General features: G+C 41.6%; 1 protein-coding gene across 4 annotated transcripts in view; it reads right to left on the bottom strand.

Moving 5' to 3' along the window:
• The window catches only part of RUNX1T1 (RUNX1 partner transcriptional co-repressor 1), a 114718-nt gene extending 93261 nt beyond the window's left edge, over nt 1-21457 (bottom strand). The window contains exons 1-2 of one of the 4 annotated variants that reach the window (XM_071421612.1): nt 20859-21457; nt 1299-1471 (exon numbers count right to left, since the gene is read on the bottom strand). In XM_071421612.1, coding sequence (XP_071277713.1) covers nt 1299-1386 — 88 coding nt within the window. In that variant the 5' untranslated portion in view covers nt 1387-1471; nt 20859-21457. Of the gene's footprint in view, nt 1-1298; nt 1472-13630; nt 13772-19201; nt 19221-20858 lie in introns of those variants that run through there. The other 3 variants (XM_071421613.1, XM_071421616.1, XM_071421615.1) reach the window with 3 other exon arrangements.
• Nucleotides 21458-23713: the final 2256 nt, after the last annotated feature.

The following is a 23713-nucleotide window of genomic DNA, read 5'->3' as shown; positions in this document are numbered from 1 at the left end:
ATTTATTTTTAAAATCCTTTATGAAGATCCATATGGCAAAAGAAACCAACCAACAGCCACCTGTACAGGGTACATTTGCACTTTGAAAAATATGACTGTAGATAGTGAAAAGGAGAAATTAGTCAGAAGCTATACACTGCTAAATAAGCAAAATCAAAACATAAGAAGAAACCCTGCTAAGATTATTCATTCTCTTCCAGTGCTGCCTGAGTACATGAAGGTCCCACAAAAGCATTTATTTGTTTTAAACTGAGATAGGAACTCAAGTTAGAATGCAACTTCATTTTTATTAGGATTTAATTTTTTAAAAATATGTTCACACTGCTGCACAAAACCTCAGGCCTAGCCCTTTGCTACAAGGTGATGTGCAGAGGCTCCCACTGGCTCTTTCAGCTGTTCTCCATCTCTCCACACCCCACAGGCAGAGCAGCATGGGCCATGGTATCTCAGGTGGGAACACAAGTAATATGATCAAGGCTGAGCTACCTTTAAAACTATCCAGGGCAAAGCCAAGAGTACTCAGACACCATTCATCTTATTTTGGACCATACTCTATCAAAGTTATGTCAGGTGATATGGTCCAACACTGAGAAAGAAAATTATCCAAGTGTTGGAAAGCACTTAAAATCAGTTTAGCAGTTGCTTGCCATCCAGACACACACCATTTTAGAAGAAAAAATGTAGTTACAGTAAAGACTGGAACGACTGCCATAGCTTATCTAGAAATTTTGTCCAGCAATAGCAGATTTACTTTTCTAGTACAGTAAAAATCTTTGCGCACAAGAAGCAGAAATATCCATTCTCATTATCATCTCAATCAAATTTATCACAGATTCCCAGTTTGATGCAATGAGCTTATCAGAGGATTCCACTAAATTACAAACAACCATTTTGCCAATGTGATTACAACTATCTCTTAACCTGGTTGCAAATACTATTCCAATTCACAGTTCAGAAAACTGAAAGTCACTATTTCCACAACCCAGCCAAGTACTATTGACGTGACACATAAAGAGCAACTATGTCATTAAAAACAAAAAATAATGCCAAAGTTTAAAATTTCACGTGGATTTTCTAAAAGTCAGGACTGATGTATTTTATTAGCATTGCAGTACTCTTTTCTTACTTGTATTAAACAAGGACAGCACCTTCATTGATCTAGACAGACTCTTTGGAGCTAAAGGGAAAGATTTCTTTTTTAATTACAGTTTACAAGGCAAGGTACAGTCATTATATACACACGAATAACTTCTAAAAGGTATTCACATTATAAAATCAAATATTTTTCTGTTCCTTACCTTGACAAAATTCAAAGTTCCCTTTTTTCCGGCAGTCACCTATCACTAAACTCAGTGCTCTCCAAGTGTTTCTTTTGACAGATATCATTCTCCACCAATCGCTCTGCTAATTTCCTCTTTCCTTTTCTGACTGGGACAGATATTATGTTCACCAGCCCAGAGATCAATCTTTTCTATTGACAACAACAAATGAAAAAAAAAACAAAAACAAAAACAAAAAAAGCATATATCACAGCCAGTTTGAAGCACCACACCCCTTCATTTACATGATAATAGTAGTCTTAAATAAAAAGGGAAGACAGAAACATTATTCTAAAACAAGTAACCACATTTTCTTAGCTAATATAAGGTAGTACTTTAAAACTGTATTAATTCTTCAACAAAAGTAGTTTCATAATTTGCTCAGTTAAAACAGCTTCATATAGAAGGCAACAAATTAAGGGCAGCCTATATTCTATCCATTAGTTAATTCTGTAAAAATGCTTGGGTTTAAATACATTCACATAATATAAAATATTACATACTTTACCTGGTTCAACAGAAGCTCTAGAGAACCATTTATTAAATCAAAATGTTTACTAAAAATAGAGATCTTCCAATTTACACATCACTAATGCTAAATTGGATTTGTAAGTTGTAACAGCAAACACATTTAAAGAAAGGCAGATCAAAAAGCTATTGATATATTTACAAATAATCTTCTCACTTTTGAAAAGGCAATTTCCCTCCCACTCCAACACCTAAAAAACCTGTTTATTTGGGTTACACAAATCCTCTGCCATTTGTATAAGTCTGTATCACAATGTTGTCAGTTTTTCCAAGGCATTAATATGCTTTTCAGGGGTTCATAATTATGTCAAGACAGAAAGTTTTTTCAGAGCCAAGCACACACAGTTATGTACATGCTTCAATCTGCAATGACTGTTCAAGTATTTCGGGACATCAAGTTAAGCATGCACAAGGATCCAGCCGCAGCTCATGCATCTAACCCAGAATCCAGCCCCAACCCTCTCCTGCACTAGATCTTTCTGCAAAAAAAATTCATTGCCCAAGGGCATTTGCAAAAGATCACATTTGTGTTTGTGCTAGGAACTTCAATCTTTCCCACAAACAAGAACCCTTCTCAAATCAAAACAAACCTTCCCAAGTTAAAGTTAAGGTTACAGAACAAAGGAATTCTCCAAAGTCCTTTCTTTCTTTCCAGCGGTCGTGGTCGGACATTTCCCCCGCAGTCCTGAGAGAAGCCAAAATTCCACTGATTTCAGTGAAAACAAGTGGTAAGGACTGCAGGACTCTACCCAGAATTTGGCAACTGTGGAGCTCTCAAAGTGACACAACTGCCTCTGGCATTTGGAAAATAACCTCCAAAATGTGGTTAGGACTCCACAACTTGGGTACAATAACTACTTTAATAAAATTATTTTTATTTTGTATGTAATTCTCTAGTTGTCACAATGTTCTCACATAGGCAATAAATTTACCTTTCAGTTGTGCCCCTAGCATGAATTGTGTACTTTTCAATTGCCCGGACTTTTGCGTAACACTTTAAATTTCCATAAATGCATACAGCATTCTCTGAATTGTTGTTATTGTTTGATCTGATTTTTATGGTCATAAACCCATAAATCCTACCAAAACTGAAAAATTCTCCACTGACCAATTGGCTCTATTAATTTCACTGAGATAATTTAAACATTAAGTTTTCTACCAAGTGACAACAGCACAATCTGGCTGAAATACTGTCTTATAGTGGAATACATCATATTTTGGATTCAGAGTTACACATTTGTAAAGATATAGTCATGTTTTGCTAACCTTTTTTAATTTGGTCACTAGAAACAATTATGGTCAAATATGTTAAACTATGTAATATATAAAAATTCAATATTTCTGCTGAATAGCATACTCATTTTCCATAGCTGGTAAAAGATTTTAAACATCTTACTGTAAAATCTTCTTTTAAAAAAAAATCTGTCATCCACTTTACAATGAAGACATCACTTCAATTTGCTATTCTTCCTTTGTTTCAGGCCCATGTTAATTTTTTCTATTTGCCACATTTTCCAAAGTGATGGATGCATTTTGCTATACCCATTCTACACTAATCTCCTGCTTTAAATGTATTTTTGCTTCCTGAATTGTAAACTGATGTACATGCAAAACCGTCTAATATCTGAACTTCAGTGAAAGCAGAATGCCTCAAACAATTTGTAGTCTTACATGAGTGTTATAAAAAAGGATCAACATGTTGTATTACCATGGAAATTTTGAAAAACATACTTTCCCAAACAAATATTACTTTTTCTCAATGGTATGAAGTAATGAAAACCACATGTGTAAATCTGCGATCCGTGCAGTAGTTCAAGCTGCAGCTAATAGAAAATACAGAGAGTGAACTCTGCCATATAAAGGATTCTTGTTACAGAAATATAATGTGAAAACCAGATGCAGACAGAAAACCTTAATCACAGATGGGAATGTAATCACTGGCATACAGAACACTTTTTTGATCAATCTCAACCATATGAGAAATGTATTTATTTTCTAAGGAATGCAATAACTCTAGAGAGTCTTCTATTTGAATTCAGTTAACCTCATATTCACAGTGCTTTTATCTTATATATGTAGAGAAGGGGGATATAACCCAAGCCAAGACTTTAAGAAGAGCCATTGGCCCTGGCAAATCATGCTTGTATCAGCTTATCTTTCAAGGAATTAATAGGATGTAAAGACTACAAATATCAGGATCAGCCTCAAATGAAACGAACCATCATTGTACTTCCTAGTTACTGCCAGAAATCCCTTCATCACCTAAGCACTTCCCCAGTCAAATTTTCCCTTTAATATGCGGTTCTTCTGAAACACAATGTTAAGAGCAAGCACACTGTCGCGCTCAAGTTCTGTGAATCAGAACTGGAGTCCTACAGCAAAGAATCTCTCTCTCTTTAAAAGCTGAAGAGTCATCAGTTCAAAAACAAGTTTACCTGGGGCTTCCTCCTAACTGCTGGAAGTCCCTCCACCCACACAGCCCCCGGGGGTTAGCAGGAAACAAAGGAGCACAGCGCAGGGCAGCTATCCAGCCACATCAAGTGTCTAAACTGTCTTTTACCAACTCTACCGAAGCAGGACCAAGGTAACTCCTGTCAGTTTTCACTGCCGGTGACATCACTATTACCGTAGTAGTAAATGCATCATGTAAAATAGGGACTGACACCTCAAAGTGCAATACATATTAAAATTAAAAGAAAAAAAAGAACCACAAGCAAAACCAAAAAACCCCAACTTCTACTCAGAAATAAAACTTAAGAGAGAAAAGGCATTCAGAGATGAGGCCCCCATTGGGTACCAGCAATGGCAGTTTTATTTCCTGGCAGCCCCCAATCCCTGCTGCACCCACCTCCTGGATGCACCCGGTCTACCCAAGAATACACAGCACTGCCTGACTGTCACAGTTCACAACTGAGCTTATTAAGGTAACCTAAAGCTGGTATAAATTTAATAGCATAATTAAGTAACACAAATTGGTAGCTGTTACACCGAGGCAGAGAAGGGATGACAGAAACCCTTTGAGAGGCACAGGGTAAGCAGATTCTCCCTCTCTGTTACAGCCTCCAGGGCCATTTGCCATCATCTCGTTTTCGGTGCCTGCAGTAAGAGGACACAGTCATTTCAGTACCCTACCACACGGGTCCCAGAAATAGCACATCACAGGTGTCCATCATACTAACTCTGCTGAAGTTCCTGTAAAGATGCTTTCTTAATTGAATGCCTGTAGTGCTAGGTGAATTTTGAAGTCTGCTACTTGTTTTTTACCTCCCATGTGAGTAACTACCAAATCATTTGATAAAAAACTTCGATTCCACCACTGCAACAAAACAGTTTTTAAAGCATCTTGTCTCTTCTGAGACTTAAATTTAAATTTCTGAGACTGCAGCACTAATAGATATCACAGAAGTCAACATTTAACACTTAAGTAATATGGGATGGATATGCCTGTCTTATTTCTAAACAAGCATGCCTAGATTAATAATAAACTTTGGCCAGATACATATTTTCATTTGCATGTTTTTCATATAGCATCATCATCATGTGTGTGTGTAGAGTGCTAAAAATGGAATGAAATCTTCCAGCTGAAAACAGTTCCACGTGACAAAACAGAGAGGGATCCTGAAAACTCCTGCTTCATGTCATGTGTGAGTGTGTGTGCCTGTGTCTTTTTTTTTTTTACTCTCATCTAATTTCATCTGTGAGAGACTGTCCCTAGAGGACAAGACAAGAGAGAACCAATTATATCCAGCAGTTGGTTTCTCCAAAATGAAGGCATCTGTTCCATGCCAACGACTTCCACACAGAAGAAAAACAGAACTTTGAAGGCATCTGCGTTCATGGTTGACAGTTGCAGATCTTAGGGTCTACTGTAATTGCCCAGCTGCAAACATGATTTGGTTGCTGCTGTTGTCAGCTGATCTCCTTGCACTGAAAAGAAGGGAGCTTAAATAGCAAATAGCTGGATAAAAATCAGATATTCTTCCACAATACTGACACCTTTTCTCTTCTGAAGGAGGTATTTTTCCTGGTACAATGGGTTTGATGGAAGTAAATTGCAAAATGGTTCTTAAAGTAACATTTTAAAAAATATTCTACTTTAAAATGCTATTCTTTAAATAAAGTACCAGTCCAAGCACAATGTGTTCATTATCTGCCAGCATTTCAGGCTGGTATTTTCTAAGAGTGATTCAGAAACCAGTGTGATTCACCGACCACATAATCCTGCAGCCCACCTTATTTAGTCAAGTAGTCTCAGTAATATCAAGAGTACACCTGAGCAGAAGCTCAGTTTTCACCCCAAATGCATATGGCAAATAAATAACTAGTATATTTATTACTTAACTCACATCACTTCCAACATGAGTGAATGATTTACAAAAGACACGTCAAAGAAACATTACTGGTAATTCAAAATCTGGCTTACAGCACTGGGTGCACACTCACATTTGCAGTGAGATACTCAGCAACGCTGTGCACCTTCACTGCTAAAAAAAATCAAGCAAGCTGTTAACAAGAAGCTCATATAAAGTAGCAAGACCCGAACTGATTTTCCAAAGCACAGGACTGAGTGTCATTTAGAGATCATGGCTACTGATGGTGCAGTTGCAACAAAGACAATTACAACTGGCCTAAGCAGAAAATGCACTGACATTCTCCATCCTCAACTCACTCGATAAAAGTGGATCAGTTTCCAGAAATATTTCATGCACCTCTTGAGTTTTTGTAGTTTGCTTACCTAGGACTTTTTATGAATATCTTGAAAGAAGGAAAACAGTGTATGATAGGGAAATAAATTTTTAATAGAATTCTTTGTTATTCTGCTGGATTCCAGCTGCAATCCCAAACATACTCTGCAGCAACAGCATTCTGCCCTCCCAGCCAGGTAGCCACTCAGCTTAAAATGGACAATAAGGATTCCCAGACAGTCTCCCTTGCTTGGCACATACCTCAAATTATTATGAATGCCTGAAGCAGTGAACCTGGGGGGACACAGTAGGCCTGACACTTCCTGACCACTTCTAAATTCCCTCCAGGAAGGACAAGAGTTGGGAGTGATGACAATTAACACAGCCACCTGTTTCCTGTGACCTCCTAAGGGGCAGACATGGCTACTGATGACTTGCTCTGGCAATGTCACTGAGGTCCTGCCCATCCTTCTCTTCCCAGGGAAGCCATGGAATAATAAAAACAATAGTGGCCAATAATAGCTCTGTATGAGACAGTGAAATTTGGGCCTGGACTTAAAAACAAATGAACAGACAAACAACAACAAAAAAAAAAGAAATTAACATCAGAAGCTCCCCAGCTGAAGAGGTGGGACCAATCAATCCCAGAATGTGGAAGGAAAATTACACATTGATCCCCCCTTCTAAGTACTGTAGCTGGTATTTACTGTAGCTCTGAACTTCTCTGGAAGTCTGGGGCAGGCAGCTGGCTTAAACACAATTTGAAACAAATCTTGGGATACACAAGTTGAGAATCCTGGCCCGATGGACTCAATAAGGATCTGCAAGCATTATTATGGAAGGAATAGGTTTTTTCTCTCCTTTATATGGCAGTCTTGTCAGGTAAGTCAGTGATTTACAATTCAAAAAGAATGCCCTTGCTTTACACTGAGACCTGAGTTAGTCCATTTTATTAGGGAGAGATCTAGATCTACGTCTGAGAACCAATTTAAAAAAAGTATTGTCAAGATCACAGATGTGAGATGGGAGCACAGAAATCCTGAAGGTCCAGCTCTTCAAACTGGCATTTTAACTAAAGAAACACTGTCTTCAGTGAGAACTAGGTATGGGAGTACCACGTAAGATCTGAGCTCCAGTATTTCATTCAATGTTTACAAGCTCTGCCTATCCACGGAGTTGTATTAATTTATCATGGTGCACATGAAATGTGTACAACATTCAGAAACTACGTTGGGCTATTCAGTTCAGTAGGTTGGTTTCCTTGTCCACCTGTAGCATGCTTTAATACAGGTTGCAGCCTGCTTTTCCAGCATTAAGTGGTTTGCCATCAAGCTTTAAAATAATAAATAGTAGAGTCATGAAACAGGTTTTGCTTAATGGTTCCTGGAACTCAGTGACTTCACTCACTAAAACACTTCCTATAACATTACCCTTAAATACTTTTAGCAATGTCACCATTAAAATAAAATAAAAAATCATCCTGGCAGTACCATCCATTGACAGCACACCCATAGGTGTCATTATTCCCACATTTGTTGGCAGCTTTTTCTGGCACCATTATGCTTTAATGGCTCTGGCAACAAACCCCACCTGGATTTCAATGGAAGTGCTCCTTTGGAGCACTCTTCCCAAATATCCTTTGCAGCATTTTGTCTCCTCTGTTGCACCCTAATCATTCCATTTTCTGGCAACAGCCTCACCCTCTCGCTGTCAAAGCCTGAGCTGGTCTTGGGGAGTTCTCTTCCTGAATTTATCTAATGCATGTGTGATTCAATTTTAGGATGCATTTTCCAAGAGGATTTCAGGACAATAGCTCCTCAGGATGGATGTTCACTCACATCCCAGCTTTAAAATTCTTTTTACTACATCCCAGTAGCACAACGTGACCAAACCAATGGGACAGTAAAGCACAGGCACAAAACCCTATAATCTGATGCTTCATCAGAGAGTTTGTTAAACCTTGTAACTCCCAGAAAGCACACACAGCCTTAGTCAACATGCCACACAACCTGTCATGGTAACATTCAGAACTAACATTCTGATACTGCCATTACCGAAGTAAAAGAAGAAAACTAGAAAAGGTATTCTGAAAAATAAGCAATTGTGGGGGAAAAGTGGGGATTTTTGAGGGGCTGAATTGTTGGTCCTTTTTTTTTTTCCAAGGTATTAAAATGACACCTGGGCCACAACCAAAAGGGGCACCTGTGGGGTCATCAGAAATCAAAAAATGTAGACAGCAGATCTCCAAATATAAGGCACTACAAAAGAAAAAATCTGGCAATGCCTACTACTTATGCAACTGCATATTAACATCCAACATGGCAGACACACATAACCCTCCTAGAGCTCCAAAAGTAACTACAGCCTGGTACAATTTGTAATGGTCATAGATGGCCTCAGATGCTTGTCTGAATTCCTGGGCTTTACTCTCTGTAGCAACTTGGGTCTCCATATATGATACCTATTTTATTACACACCACTGCCTGCCACCATGTGCATATTAATTCCACTCCACTAGGTGGAGTCTTCTGTCTTTCCAGTCTGCAACCTAAATTCCAAAAGAACCTATTATCTATCCTCCATGAACCTTGCACATTTACTTTACTATAAGTAGAGCCAGAGCATACCTGTCTTGATAAACATAAAAATTAATCAAATGCCTTCCAAAATGATTAAAGAAATCATGAGCTATCCCATGAGGATCACAAATCAGCATGTTACAATGTGGGATCAGGCAGGAATATTGTTGCTGTACAGTTCTGTACAACACAACTGTACTTTCACAGATGTTACATTCAAGAAATAATACTGAGTATAAAAACATATCCCTTAAATAAGTCAACACATGCCCAAAAACTACATATAAACAAACCCAAGTTTCAGAACTTCTATTAAATGATGCCCTCCTTTTCCAGGCATCCCAAAATGTGTTACAGAAAAAACAAGAGGGAACATTACAGTATTCACATTTCCATTCACAACCAGTGGAGTTAAATATGGCAACTATTCAACAGGAACAGCAAAACTGTATGCAGTATTTCTGGCAAAGATTAAGAAAACAGAACACTCCCATTAATGTGTTCCGAACATTTAGATAAGAAAATCTGGACATGCAGCTATAATCTTTCTTTTGGGGCGGGGCTCCACCCCAACCCCTGTGCAAAGCACCAGAAAATCCCACGACCCAAGTAAAAAGCTCCTTGGTTTCAGAACTGTTCAGGTAGGCAGTCTCTGCTGTCACACACCGCGCCAGAGCGTTTGCTCGGCAGGATCTGCGAGCAGGAAGCCCCTCGTAGGCACGGAGCAGGAACGCGAGGCTCCCCACGGCTCTCACATCCCCGGGTCAGCCGAGGTAGGGCCTCCTCAGCGCCCCTCCTGCTGCTGGCAGATATCACCAGCTATTTAAGGCTACAGACATTTTGCCCCAATCGGCCATGTTTTCTGTAATATTTACTTCTCGTACATATGTCTATAACTATGTATACATCCCACAGAAGGTGAGGTTTAACAGGGTTAGCTTTGTTGGGGAAAAGAAGGTTTGGAGGAAAGGAAACAACTTTCATGTTGAGAAGATTTGAATCTAGTGACTGTCACGGGATGTAAACACTCTTCTGGGGAGGGAGGCTTTTTGTTATGTTTCAGGAGAGCACAGAGTTTTGGATAAAATCTGTATAAATAATTATCCCTCTGTCATTCAACATAAATTTATGCACATGTGTGCAAGCAGTTATGCTGGGGAATACAAACTATAAAGTAGACATGCCACAGACTTCTAGACAACCTACCACAAGCACGGATCTCACACAGAATCCATTCTATATTTAAATTTCAGTTTATTGAATTTTAATTATTTCTGATCTGTAGATCACTTTGAGGAAAATCCCCCAAGGCCAAAAGTGTACAAATCCAATTGCAAAACCAAACAGAAGCATCAGCAAGGCCTTTTCCCATGCAGATACCCACCAAAAAAATTAGTTCCTGACTACTAGATTAGATTAGAATTCAACAGCTAAAGCCCATTCTAATATTAAAACCAGGTAATTCGCTATGTTGATATAAAGCAATAAAAGCTCTCATTCTATTCTACACGTTTACTCATGTTATGTACACAGGGTTCCATAGATGTAACAGTGAATTATCCCTTCTTCATTTAGATCTTTATTTATAAAATTAACAAACACATATCATTTTCCATTAGGTTTTTGTCGGGGGGTTTTGTTGGCGTTTTTGTTCTTTTTTAATTAAAAAGCAACAGTGTTATGTTCTCCAGAGATGCTTATGATAGAAAATGTATGCTCTACTAATACTATGCTTTTCAAGTCATAGAACTTACTCGGATTAGCAGCTCCACAACCATGATTATTTTTGTATATATGCATTCAAATAGACTCCATCATTTCATTTACCATGGAAAAACTTACACCAAAATCCCCATTAACTAAAATATCCTTGATGAGCCCAAACTTAAGATTTGCCGGTATATCAGGAATGAAACAAGCCAAAGAATGTTGTGTCATATACTGAACATCCTTTACATTGCTCAAGGTCCTCAGTAGTAAGTAAAGCTGTATTGCTGCAAAGGGGAAACAGCCACATGTCATTTTAAGATACAATCATAGTTTATTAATAAAATTATTTTAAAAGTACGAGTTAAATCCTTTTATCAACATAGTGGCATTCAGCTATCCAGTGTCATTTTTCCAGTTCAAATAGATATGGTCCTAATTGCATAATGCCATTTTATCTGCTGAAGATAAAAGTGCCAATAAACAAAAATGCACATTAGGCAGGAGATTTTTCAGAATAGATTTTTTTTCAAATAACCCACTTGCATTAACAAAAGATTGCAATGGCTTCCAAATTATAGGGTGTTATTTTTAGTGGAAGTAGTTCAATATTCATATTGGAGCAGATGTAGCAGTTTAACAAAACAGCTCTTCAAATCCTGCACAAATTGAAAACAGGAAAACTGATTGCATTTTCTCTTATCACTTTCCTTTTCTGAATTGACACTTTTGGCCTTCTGAAAATTTACACATGGCTTTCATCTCAACAGCACCTGCTGATCAAACAGAAACCTAACATTTTCAGGAAAATGGTATAAAGGACTAGTTTTCTTTTTACCATCTTAAAGGGCATCGGCAGTCCACTTGATGGCAACAATTGCTGAGTAGATGGCACACAAAATACATTTTATATTTTCAGTCCACTTACTTTTAAAAATTAGTTAAATCGTAACAGCTCTTCTGTATTTGCTCTTTGTCTGCTTTAAATTAATTTGAGTCTCTATCTCTGCGTTAGCCTGATGGGTTTCATTCTACAGTCAGCTAGATTTTAAAGATGATGTGAAAGCCTCTGAAATAATAAACACATTGCATGCTCTGCAGACAGGGGTCTTCTTTATAAACGCATTTATATGCAATCATATAAACTGATATATACAATTATGCATTCATGTGCACATATTGCACAGACATTTCTTTTTATGGTGCTTATAGCAAGGAAAAATGTGTGTGTGTGTATATATATATATAGATATACATATATGCATGTATGTTTCGTTCCGCTATAGTCTCACTGCATTGAATTCTCTGAGCACTGTTGTTTGAACATGTTGAGGGGAGAGAAATTCAAAGGGCATTTATTTATTTCAAAGTTGTTCTTTGTTTCCTTTGCAGTCTTCAGACTGGGAGAAGGTCTAGCAGATGCTCTAGAACTTGAGCATCAAGACTGGGTTGAGATGCTGCCATTGGTGAACATGGCAAGCATGCAAACAGCACAACCAGAAATCCTTGGGCTCCTGCAAAAGTTAAAGGTATCAAGTCATGTATATAAAAAATGACACATAAGTACCTTGTTATCCCATCTGCTTCTGTGCCTGTAAATTCTGAAGCTCAGCAGCAGGTAACAAGGACCATCTTCCTTTGTACATAATTCTAGGTGTAATTAAAGATACTCCTGAAACCTGCTATGTGTCAGCTTCTTAACGGATAGAGCCCTCACCCCCCTGAAGTACTCTGCTGCCATCCATTACAATTCTGCTTCAGTGATAAGGTAACCTGAAGGCAGAGATGACATACAGTAATATATGTGCCACTCCAGACAGTTGGTTCATGAATTTCAGTGTTTCATCATGCTCACTGAGGCAATCGCAAACTTGAAATGTCAATATGTTCAGTCAATGGAAGTAAAATAATGGGGCTCTATTGTCTTACCCTATCGATCTGCTGCTGTCAACAAGAATACATGCCCCCCTGGCTTTAAACAAATTTTAATTAGGCTTTTAGTTACCAGATCATATCTATATATCTATCTGTGCAAACACTTGACAAAGTGAAACGGCAGTATAAATATTTCAAACTTTTAAATATAAAGGTAATTGTTTAATGTTGCTTTAAGATATGACCACTGATAAAGCCGTTCGCTAAAGCAGCGTGCGTGCACGCACTGAGCGTGCAATTCATTTTAATCTGGAAGAGAACTTAAAAAGCACCACCAGAAGTCCATCTGAAACAACAAAAAAGAAAAAGCAAAGAAGCCACTTTTCCTGAAGCCCGGTGTCATCCTCTCTGTGGTGATTCTGGAAGTTAGGAGCCTTCACTGAAACCCCCCAAGGTGTGAGCAGTGGGTGCCCGGGCGTGACAGGCCGGGGCTGTCACATCCTCTCGGCCCCGCTGCCACCCCAGGCCGGGGCTCCTTCACCCCGTCCCGCCAGACACCCAGACACGGCACTCTCTGCTCCTCTGGGCTGTGTTTAAAGTGGTGTCCCTCAGTCACCACCTTCCTTCTGCGGCCACCTCCTCCCTTCCCCGCGGGCAGCCCGGGAGGCGAGCCCCTCTCCGCTCCCCGGGGGCGGGGGTAGGCAGCACAACAAAAGGCAGATCCCGTCTCCCCGCCGACTAATCTCTGCCCGTAAATCCCCCGCCCGCTCCGGGGGGAGATAATAAGTGGTTATATCTTCACTTCTCCCCGCGCCTATCGACTTGTGCAGCGCCGAGGGAGCCGGAGCGGGCCGGGCCGGGCCGGGCGCTGTGAGGCGGCGAGGGGTGTCCCCCCGCCCGCCTCTCCGCCTCTCCCGCCCGCGGGTGGAGATTTTACCTTCCGGCGGCGGGAGGGACGAGGAGGCGCCGGCGCGGCCCGAGCTTTGTGCGCCTCACGCGCCTCGCGTCTTATCTGCGGCGCAGGGACGGAGCATCGCGGCTCCGCGGCCCCGCCGGCGCGGGGGGGGCGGCACGGCGGCGTGCATCGGGGCGATTACGGTATCAGCGCGGCCCAGATGGCGGCTGGAGGATGTGCAAGGCAGCGGGGCCGGGAGCGGGGCTGGAGCCGGCCCGGGGTCCCCGGGGAGGCCGCGCCCGGCACGAGGAGAGGCGCCACCTCCGCGCCGCCCACCGGGGGAGAAGGCGGCGGTGCCCAGGTCTGCGTGTGCCTGCCCTCTGGCCGGCGTCCGAGCCGGCTCCGGCCCTGGAAGTTGCCCAACACCTCTCCGGGATAAGGACCCTGCCAGGAGTGGCGCAGCGCTGGTTCCCCAAGGCTCCTCTGCCGGAGGTCGCCGCCACCCCCACTAAGGCGATCGTCCCTGTGAGTGCCTCCAGCCCGGCTCTCCTTTCACAGGCCATACCTACTGCTGCAGCCCGGCTCCCCCCTCACAGACCATACCTACATCCCGCACGGAGCACGGCGGCCGCTGGCCCAGTACAGTCACAGACTGTACCCGCTCCCAGTTTGGCCAAGCTCCTACCTAATCCAGCCTGCTCATTGTCACGGTTGGCATAAGGGCCTGAACACAGCACTGCTGCTACAAAGTGGTGGCATCATTCACCAGAGGATGAGCGATAAAGAGTAGATCCCTATACTTCACAAGTCAGGTTCTGTGAAAACTGAGGGGCTATTTTGCTGGGATCCATCAAAGAGCACAGGGTTAGCACGAGGCATGGAAAGGGCAGCAAAGCAGCCTATCTGCCTACCATAAGCACAGCCAGCCAGCAGAATAGCTATGCCAGCACCAGGCACTCTATGTGCTCGGGTTTTAAAATTTCTAAAATGTTTCTCCCTGGGAATCAACACCTATTTGTTAGGAAACACATCTCCATTGCAGTCGGCCAAGGAGTAACCGCGAAGGAGGGAGGAGGACAATGACAGCACGCTGAAGTGAGACTGGCATTGTTCAACTGCAAAACTCCTTCCAAAATCACTTGTCCAAGATAGCAGTTTATTCCACAAGAAAAGGAATAAAGGGAATTTGACGCATAATACAAAGTGAAAACCAGAACCTAGATGGGGGAAGGGCATGTGTGTGAAAATCATGTCACCGCAATGAATGTCAGATAAAAAAGGGGTCTGTCACAAATCCTCCACTAATCCAATAATGTGAAAACCTCTTGGTATCACTGAGACATAGCACAAGGGGTTTTTTTTATTATTTTTCATAAACCACTCTATATGTTTAGCCTTGGAAAGACCTATCGCAAAACCAGGACCTTGATTTTTCAGTGAAGGCAAACTGATTTTCACATGTCAAATTTACTATGCATTCCTCAGCCAGTATTTTTACCCTGAAGAGCCACTTCTCCCTCAACTTCCTCCAGTTGTCAGTTGCGTGACAACCATATTTAGAGGTAATCAGACAGGTCATATTACAAAAGTTAGTCAACTTGTTTGAAACCTTAGCTTCTAAACTCAATGGCATGTTCTACGCATTTCTAAAGAAAAGTGACTTATTAATTAATTCAACCTGCAAGGTAATACAGATTTCTTTCTGCATATGTTATTTCAAACTATTACACACAAATGAGAGACTGCTCTTTTTTGGTATTTCTGTTACAGAGCTTTTCCTTGAAATACATACATATCATGCTATGATTTAGGAACTAATTTAGGATCTGTCAGAGTCTCATCTTGCAGAGCCACCATGTGCATCTTATGTCTATGTTGACCATACTTTTATTGCTCAAATCACAAAATTCTAAAAAAAAAAAAAAAAAAACTAATCCAGGGTTCTTCCTAATGTTAACAGTTTGCTATGAAAACACATTTAAAATAAAACAATGTGCATTAATAAAATAAATACAATCAGAATACAAATGTGTAACAGAAGTGGCGTTCCATAAGCACAGCTGTCTCAAAGTCCAAGCTGCAGGCTAGAAATCTTAATTTCAACTGACTCTCTTGTAATAATGGGTTACCTTCCTCTAAAGCGGAAAGTCCATCTGCCCCAGGCAGATAAGTTTTGAAGCATTAAAATAGATAAAAATCTAACATTTTCTTTCTTGCATTGAATATGTGAATTCTAGTGTGCTATAATGTGAGAATTCCAACATATGACTATTACGGCATAATATCTCATAGCTCAGCTTGTCATTACCTCACTTGTAATTCTTATGTTAATTATGTTCATAATTACTATAAACAGATGTGGTAGAAATTCGTGTGACCTTTTACTTCAGAATGCATTTCTCACTCTTTCCACTTTTTTTTAATAATGTAGGATATACCAGAGGAAACTATTTCTGACACACTCTGCATATATGTGTGTACATATTTAACATGAAACCATTTCTGCCTCATATTTCAGGCAAAGGACCACCTACATGCCAGTACATTGACATGAAAGTGATGATAACTGAAAAGTCTACCCTGAAACATACCCCTAAATAACTGTGCCTACAGTGAACCTTTTTGATTAAGCCCAGCTAGAGACATCACTGAAGCCTAGGACTTAAATGGAGCAGTGCATTTTTATTCAGGACCTTTGTTAATGCAGCAGTATCCTGCTTTACAACTACAAGTACATAACAGCCATACAGCAATTTATTTTACTCACAGACAAACCATCACTGTCTGTACACAAAACACATTTACAATAAAATCACCATGGATTTCATTAAGAGAAAGGCTACTCGAATTTCATTTCTTTGGACCTAATCTATAATTAGTGCGGACAGACAGGTGCAAACCCTTCTCCTCTACAGATGGCTACTGGAAATGGTGCAAAATAGCTCCTTCTGTTTAAACAACACACAGATAACCTGCTCTGCTCTTATCACTTACAATTACCTCCATTATACTGAACTAATGTTTACTTTAATAAAATGTCCACTGTTGTCTAAACGTTATTTGGAAACTTTCATATCAATGGCAGAAAAAAATGAAGATGGAAGTCAATGTCTTGCAGATGAAAATTTGGAGGGGAGGAAATAAAAAAAAGCTTTTAAAGAACAGGATAGAGCAGACTTTGATTTTATGTCTGCTGTTCATTTTTCTTTATCCACAAAACCACACAGTCTGCTACTTCCTGATGTATGTGTGTTCCTCTGCTACCATATATTAAACTAATAAAGTTTATAGTATGAATAGGACAACTGCATTTTAAAAGCAAGTCTTTAAAAAGGAACATCTATGTGGAAAACCAAGACCCATTGCCTTAAAAGTTCAGCTTTTAAACCAACTGTTTTAGATCTCTGATGTGAAACATCATGAAGACAATGTAACCTGGAAGCCAATGTTTTAAAGATTTACATTCTCATTACTTATACTAAATTCAGTGTCAGTTTCAACTTTTTTAATGTTATAGGTTGTTTTAAAGGCTGTATGAAAAAGAGCAGGCTGCTACTACCTACATGGATCAAGGGTTTTTTATGTATTCAGATTAAAACAATTTCTTTTCACATTTCTTTAGCCAAGCCATGAGAAATGGCCCCTTCAGAACACCAAATTCATGTTTTATTTCAGCTATTAAGTCTTCTTGATCTCTGCATGACAAGTTTCTGCAGAACAAAGAACAAGACCTTCTCCTCCACCCCTCAATCTCAAAAGTCCGAAGCTCCTGCAATAGCAACATACTGATATCCTTATTCAATTAGCTAAAGATTTAACAGTAATGGACTGTGGCAAGTGGATTTGAAAGTTGAAAATGACAATTGCAAGCCCTTTCTCCCATCACCCCCCAATGCAAACACTGCAGATGCCTATTTCACCCAAAGCGTCTGGCAGTGAGGAGTTTGCAGTCTGCACAGTACCTCAGTGAGGCGAGCTTCACATTCAACGCCTGTCGTCTGAAGTTCGTTTCAGAGAAGTGAGAAACAGGATTTGACAGGGAAGAATGTCCTGAACTGACTATCCACTGACCAGCACTCCAGGTGGAGCTATTTTTCTCCCCCATTATTTCAAAAACAATACTCCCAGTATAAAACTCCATGTGCGCGCAGGCATACATAGTGTTAAGCGTACACAGATGAGAGATACCGTGTGATGTTTTACTGGTCCATTATTTAGGCACGAAACAAGTTAACTTTAAGGTGGTCAAAAATGGTAGAAGGCAGTGTTTTACTTAAAAAGATTTTGGAAACTATTTAAAAGCTCAAAGCCTTTGAAGAAAAACAACTTGTGCAGCAGTTGCCAGGAAGCAGTGACCTAACACTGCTGTCTGCATTCCATTACAAACAGAATGGTTCTTGTCTCCCTGCAGCATGCTCATGGCTCAAGAACACAGCCGCTCACCCTTCTGCAAGCACAGGACAGAAAGAAGTCCTGCTATCATCTCTTGTACCCCTTGCCTGGCTCCAGCTTCCCAGAGGCACGAACGGATTCAAGAGTCTGTTGGATTTTTGGTGGAGTTTGGTGTTTTCTTGCACTGATACACGATTGAGTTTCTCATGACAGCAAAGGAAAATGACTCATTAATTGAAAATAGTAGCAATTTTACTGAAGGTTCAGGTATGGTGAAACTGACCTTAAGAAAGTTATCAATTATCAAACATAGTTATTGTAAGTTCCTAATTGAAAACCTTTACAGCAAATCTGCAGTGAATCTCACACCTAAACAAAGCCTTTGCCAACTTCATATTTTCACAGTTATGAATGAGCCATACTCATGTCTTTTCCTATTATCTTCCTATTGAAGGGGAGCCACAGAAACACCTAGTGCTAAAACCAGAATGCATAAACAAGATGGAGTAACTTTTTTACCATTCAGCCGAGCTGAAGGAAATTCCCTAATCATATTGAATTTCCTAAGGAAATCAGCCCAGAATAAACTGAATGAGGTTTTCAGACTTCCCATGGAAAGGTCAAGCATCAGCTTTAACAACCATTAGAAACCAGTTTCAATCCTCTCTGCTATCCAGATTCACTAAGCCGTTAACAGAAAAGCTGAACAGAAAACCTGGACAATAGAATTCAGCTCTAAAAACATCTTTCACATCTTGCCTCAAACTGCAGTTAACAAAGTTGCTTATTTAAACTTTCCATTGCATCTTGTCAGGATGCAGAAACTGAGACGGAAATGTAAGGCTTCAAGGGTGTAGTTAAATTATACTCACCCTTAGCCCTAACATATTGTGTTTACAAATACAATAATTATGTTTCTAGTTACATGTCAATGGAAGATATTTTCTAAGTCCTTCAAAAAGCATGCAAGCATTACTGTAAGTAGGAAATAAGTCAAAACAGATTAGTAGACCAAAAATGGGGAGGGGAAAAAAAAATCCTGCTTTGGTCAGCAACTCGGACCACCATCAGGGGATAAATCAATTTGCAGCAGCTGTGGACAGCCATTTAAGTCTGGGGCCTGAACAGATTAATTAGGAGAAGCGATGTTAAAAGTTAAAGGGGTCAGCGTTACATTAAGCACAGGAGTACTTGCTGGAGCAAACGCTTGGCTGTACATACCAAGACTCACAAGACATTCTTCTAGTTAGCCAGGGCTACGCCAGTAGCCAAGCGTTTGGCACTTGCTGCTTTTCCAGAGACAGCCGGCAGCTCCTGCAGGCTGATTTTAAGAGGCATGTACCCGTTCTCGCCCAGCCCTTGCCGCGCCGTGCTGTGCCCTCACCGCGCTCAGCATTGCCCGCACAGGCGGGCGCGCAGCCGTGCACAGCGCGCCTTGGGGCCGCACTGGCAAGCGAAGGCAGGCGCTTCCCGCCCGCCTGCGATTGTCAGTAGAAAACTTAGGCAGCTCTTTCGGTCAGGCTTGCTGCCGCGGACTCAGCAGATCGCAGCCCTCTCCCGAGCTGTCTGCGGGGCGGGAGCTGCCGGCTCCCGGGTGTCACGGCCGGGCGGCTGCGAGAGACAGATCCTCTTCGTGCCGTGATTTAGGGCACGGCAGAGGTAGGAGGGGGTGGCGGGCAGAGCCTGCTGTGGATCGGAAGATGGAGGGCTGCTTTCCCAAAGAAACCCGAGCGGCTTCGAGGCATCTGTTCCCCAGAGCGGCGATGCCGGAGAGCCCCCGGCTGCGGTCGGGCAGGGCGGTCCCGCCGCGCCCGGCTCCGGCTGCAACCTGGGGGGCAGGAGGGGGAGGCTGCTTCGACTCCCCATACCCTCACCCTCCCTCCTTTAAACTTATCAGTGAACTGAAGGAAGCAACATTTTAGCCCCTGGTTGGAGCAAGAACGATTTAAGAGCTGAGTCCGATTAGTTACTTTCGGTTTCTCTCTAATATCTAAGGGAGCAGAGTACAAGAACGACAGCTAGTTCGCTATAAATTAACTCTGAAACGGAGTCACGAGTGCTCCTGCTAGGGTGGCAAAATCCTTCCCTGCACTAAACCAAATTTCTCAACTTTGGCACTAACAAAAGGACTCGAACTCCGCAAAAGTCAAAGGCTTGTCTAAATGGCCGGGAATATGGTTTTCATCTTTCCAATCTCCCTTATCAATGGTCTGTTGCAAATTTATGGAATCGAACCCTTCAGCACAGCCAGAGGAGATGACACAGTTACATTGTATGGCAGTTTTGGAAATGCAATCCCTAACGTTATCCTGTCGTTTTAGGGAACAAGCTATTTGCATGACCGCGGTACAGCTAAAGGAGACGTGCACCGCCTAAAATATTTCTTTCAAAATAGTCCGAAAAGATGTTCTCAGTGCTGCACAAACCTATGATTGCAGTGAAACAACAAGCGAAACAAAACAATCCCTGCAGAAATATTTCAGCTACTCCAACTCACACTGGCCACCACTAGAGCCTGGAGAGAGGAGAGGCAGGAAAGAAAAAGGCAAGTCCTAAATCCAGACAGAAATCTGACGCTTTGTTATAATATATGCCTGGGAGGGTTATTTTCTGCCAAAACTGGGTTATTCGGTTTCTGAGCTTTTGAGCAGTATCCGGGGTGCTAGTTTGTAAGCCGGGGACAGAGCGTGTAAGGCTGCATGCAGCGCTAACCTGGCCCGGGCACAGCAGCAGCCCCGGTCCGCCTGGGTTAGTTACAGCCACGGGAGCCCCTCAGAGCCCGGGGAGCCCTGCGGGAGAGGAGAAAGGGAGAGAAAAGGGGCTCGGGCTCCCCCCGCCCCGGCGCGCCCTGCCCAGCCCTGCCCGCGCCCGTACTCACACTGCAGAGGACCGGAGATGCCCACCATTCGCCACGGGCTGCGAGCTGCAAATAAAAGTTCCCGTCCTGCTCGGGGGAGAGACGGCAGCCCAGGCTGCTGGAGGGGCGAGGGGGTGGGAAAGGGGAGAGCAGCGCCGCGCGGCTTCCCTTCCCAGTCCAGATGATCCACGTCCACAAAAGTCAAAACGAGCTGAGGAGAAACTCCAGCTGCTTGCTCTGCCCCCCCCCCCCCACCACCCTCTCTCGCTCTTTTTTTTTTTTTTTTTAAAGGAGGATCAGCTCGAGAGAGACTACTGGTTCCACGGGAAAGGACAAGAACCAAAAATAAAGCAAAGTCTCCAAGTCGAGATAGTTAATGCCCAGGTCCTTCTCCTTGCTGCTGCTGCCGCCGCCGCCGCCGCCTCAGACAAACGTGATGTGGAGCGCAGGGAGCGGCCGCTGTCAGTGGCGGGGTCTCTGCCTGTCCCCGAGCAGCCGACGCATAGCTGAGCCTGCGGCGAGCCCGAGCCGAGCCGGGGGTGCGGTGCCGCGCGGTGCCGAGCCGAGCCCGCCGCCCGAGGCTGCGCCGCCGCCGCTCCGCTGCGCCCGGCTCCCGCTAGCAGGCAGCGCGCGAGGCAGGCAGCATACTGCCGGCAGCCGGGCCGGCCCCGCTACCCAGGTGCAGGGGGGGAGGGCTTAAAGCAGTGGGAGGTGATAGAGGTAGGAGACATCTGTGTCGTGAAGAGGTTAGTGGGGGTCAAGTATATGTTAACAATAGGCGAGCGTGGTCCCTCTCGGGCAGCCTGCCTACTCTTTCTTTCTTTCGCTCGCTTTTACTGGGTGGACATCTAACTTGCTCCCTAATGATGCCTCCCCGGCTTTAAGAGTCCAGACTGCCCTGCAGTAACCCAAGACAAACACTTTCTCTAGCCATCTGGAGAGCTCCTGGCTGCTCTGCCTGTGTCTCATCACTGTGTGAAGAGACAGCAGTGCTAGAAATCAAGCCACTCTCAGATCTACTCTCTAATCCCCTTCTGTTAGCTGATTTCCAGTCAGACTGTTTGCTTTTGCATTAGATAATAGCCTTAGAGAAAACAATTATCATTTTCTTTTTCCCTTTGTTTTTTCCTCTTTCTAAAGTACAGTATCAAGGAAGGCCTCCCTCTCTTATTTTAAAAGAAATTTATATTCTTTCATGGCTTGAAGAACCCAGATGCAATTTCACACTTTCCTGGAAGGGGATTCTGGATTCTTCTGAAAGCAGCGACACGATCACAACTGCAGTGAAAATTAATTACTATCATCTACAATTAATAGAAGCATGCCACCATTTGACTTCGTGTTTCGTTACATAATCATTTCGGTAGGCATCCATATATTTTCCGATTCATCAGTTATTCCCTTCTACGTGTTGCAGAGAATATTATTGTCAGTCACGCAATCTACAGCAAACTGGTATCTCTGCTATCATGTTGTCACTATATAAAGAAGGCGTCTCCACAAAAAAAAAAAAAAAAAAAAAAGAAAAAAAAAGAAAAAAACTTACATTTGCTTCAGAGTAAAAAAGTGCATGTTTTTTTTCAGATTACAGATAATGGATTGGAACTGTCAGAAATGCTGGAACATTTAGCTTCATTTTTTCCAATGTCAGATGTTAAGTAAAAGAGTGAGCATGGAATAGAACTTCTAATCAAGCTGCCTTCTTTATTCCTGTACATACACGTACACACACGCACGCACACACACATACACTATAGGCCTGATCTTGCAAATTTACTAATACTTAATTTTAAACACATAAATAGACCTATTGAATGCAAAGTAGCATTCTATGTGTTTATTATAAAGGCATACACATTTCCAAAAGGAGGGAAGAAACATTTTTATGTATATTTATCTGCATATTTATAACAGTATTTGCCTCTCTTGCTGGCTTTGAAATTTTGGTTGATTTTGAAAATATGTTTTAAATATATTTTATTATCTGGACAAAGGTACCTTTTCTGCAAACATTTCAAGATATAGAGCTTTAATGAACTGGTCAGTATCTTGTAATACATGGTCAAATTTACATTGGAGTAAATTCAGCTCTACAGATCATAAATCAGGACATGTTTTGGTCTACTGTGATTTCAATTTACAAAGATGGTGATCAGCCACAAGTCTGGCATTGATTTCTAATTTAAAAACTCTCTGTTTTACAGAGGTCTATTTCAAAGCCAAAATTATGGGAGAATCTTTTTTAAAGTATCTTCAGATATTTAAGAATATCTGAAGATACTTTTAAAAATAATTTAAATATTATTTAAAAATAGTCTAAAGATAGCAAATTTTACAAGCCTCCTTTTGTCTTCAGCAGATTTAGAAACTTCAGTTTGAAAATCTTTGTGGCATGATACTTTCATTCCAATTGTTCTATGTGTAAGGTGAAAAAAAAAGAGGTTTGCCAGCGGTCTCAGATCATGTTTTGATGAAGTGTCACAGACTGAACACTGACTCCTAATTCTCAGTTTACAGCTTTAACAAAAACCCTACAATGCTTCCTCTTTAGTGTGTACATTCACTCCAGAAGATCAATCAACTTTCTAGGCATTACTGTTCAAATTAGTGGATAGGCATCAGCTTAGATTTAGAAACTCTGGAAAATCTAATCTGAACTGTTAGCAATTTAATATCCATGAAGTTTATAGACTTCTTTGGTCTCATTTCCTAATGAGAAAAGTACAGAAATCACCTATTAAACTCCCAGCCCTGGCTCATCTTATATGACATTTCCCACTGTTCCCAGTAAGGACAAAACCTTCTCAGATAATGGAGTGTAGTAGAGAGCATTAAATGCCAACTACTTTGTGGTGACTATATTTTTCTTAGACATG

This window comes from Agelaius tricolor, unplaced genomic scaffold (genome assembly GCF_023055355.1).
Source record: "Agelaius tricolor isolate 1412-34295 unplaced genomic scaffold, bAgeTri1.0.p SCAF_2, whole genome shotgun sequence".
Lineage (NCBI taxonomy): Eukaryota > Metazoa > Chordata > Aves > Passeriformes > Icteridae > Agelaius > Agelaius tricolor.
Note: the sequence above shows the minus strand (reverse complement) of the source record. Positions and strands in the feature narration are given on the sequence as shown.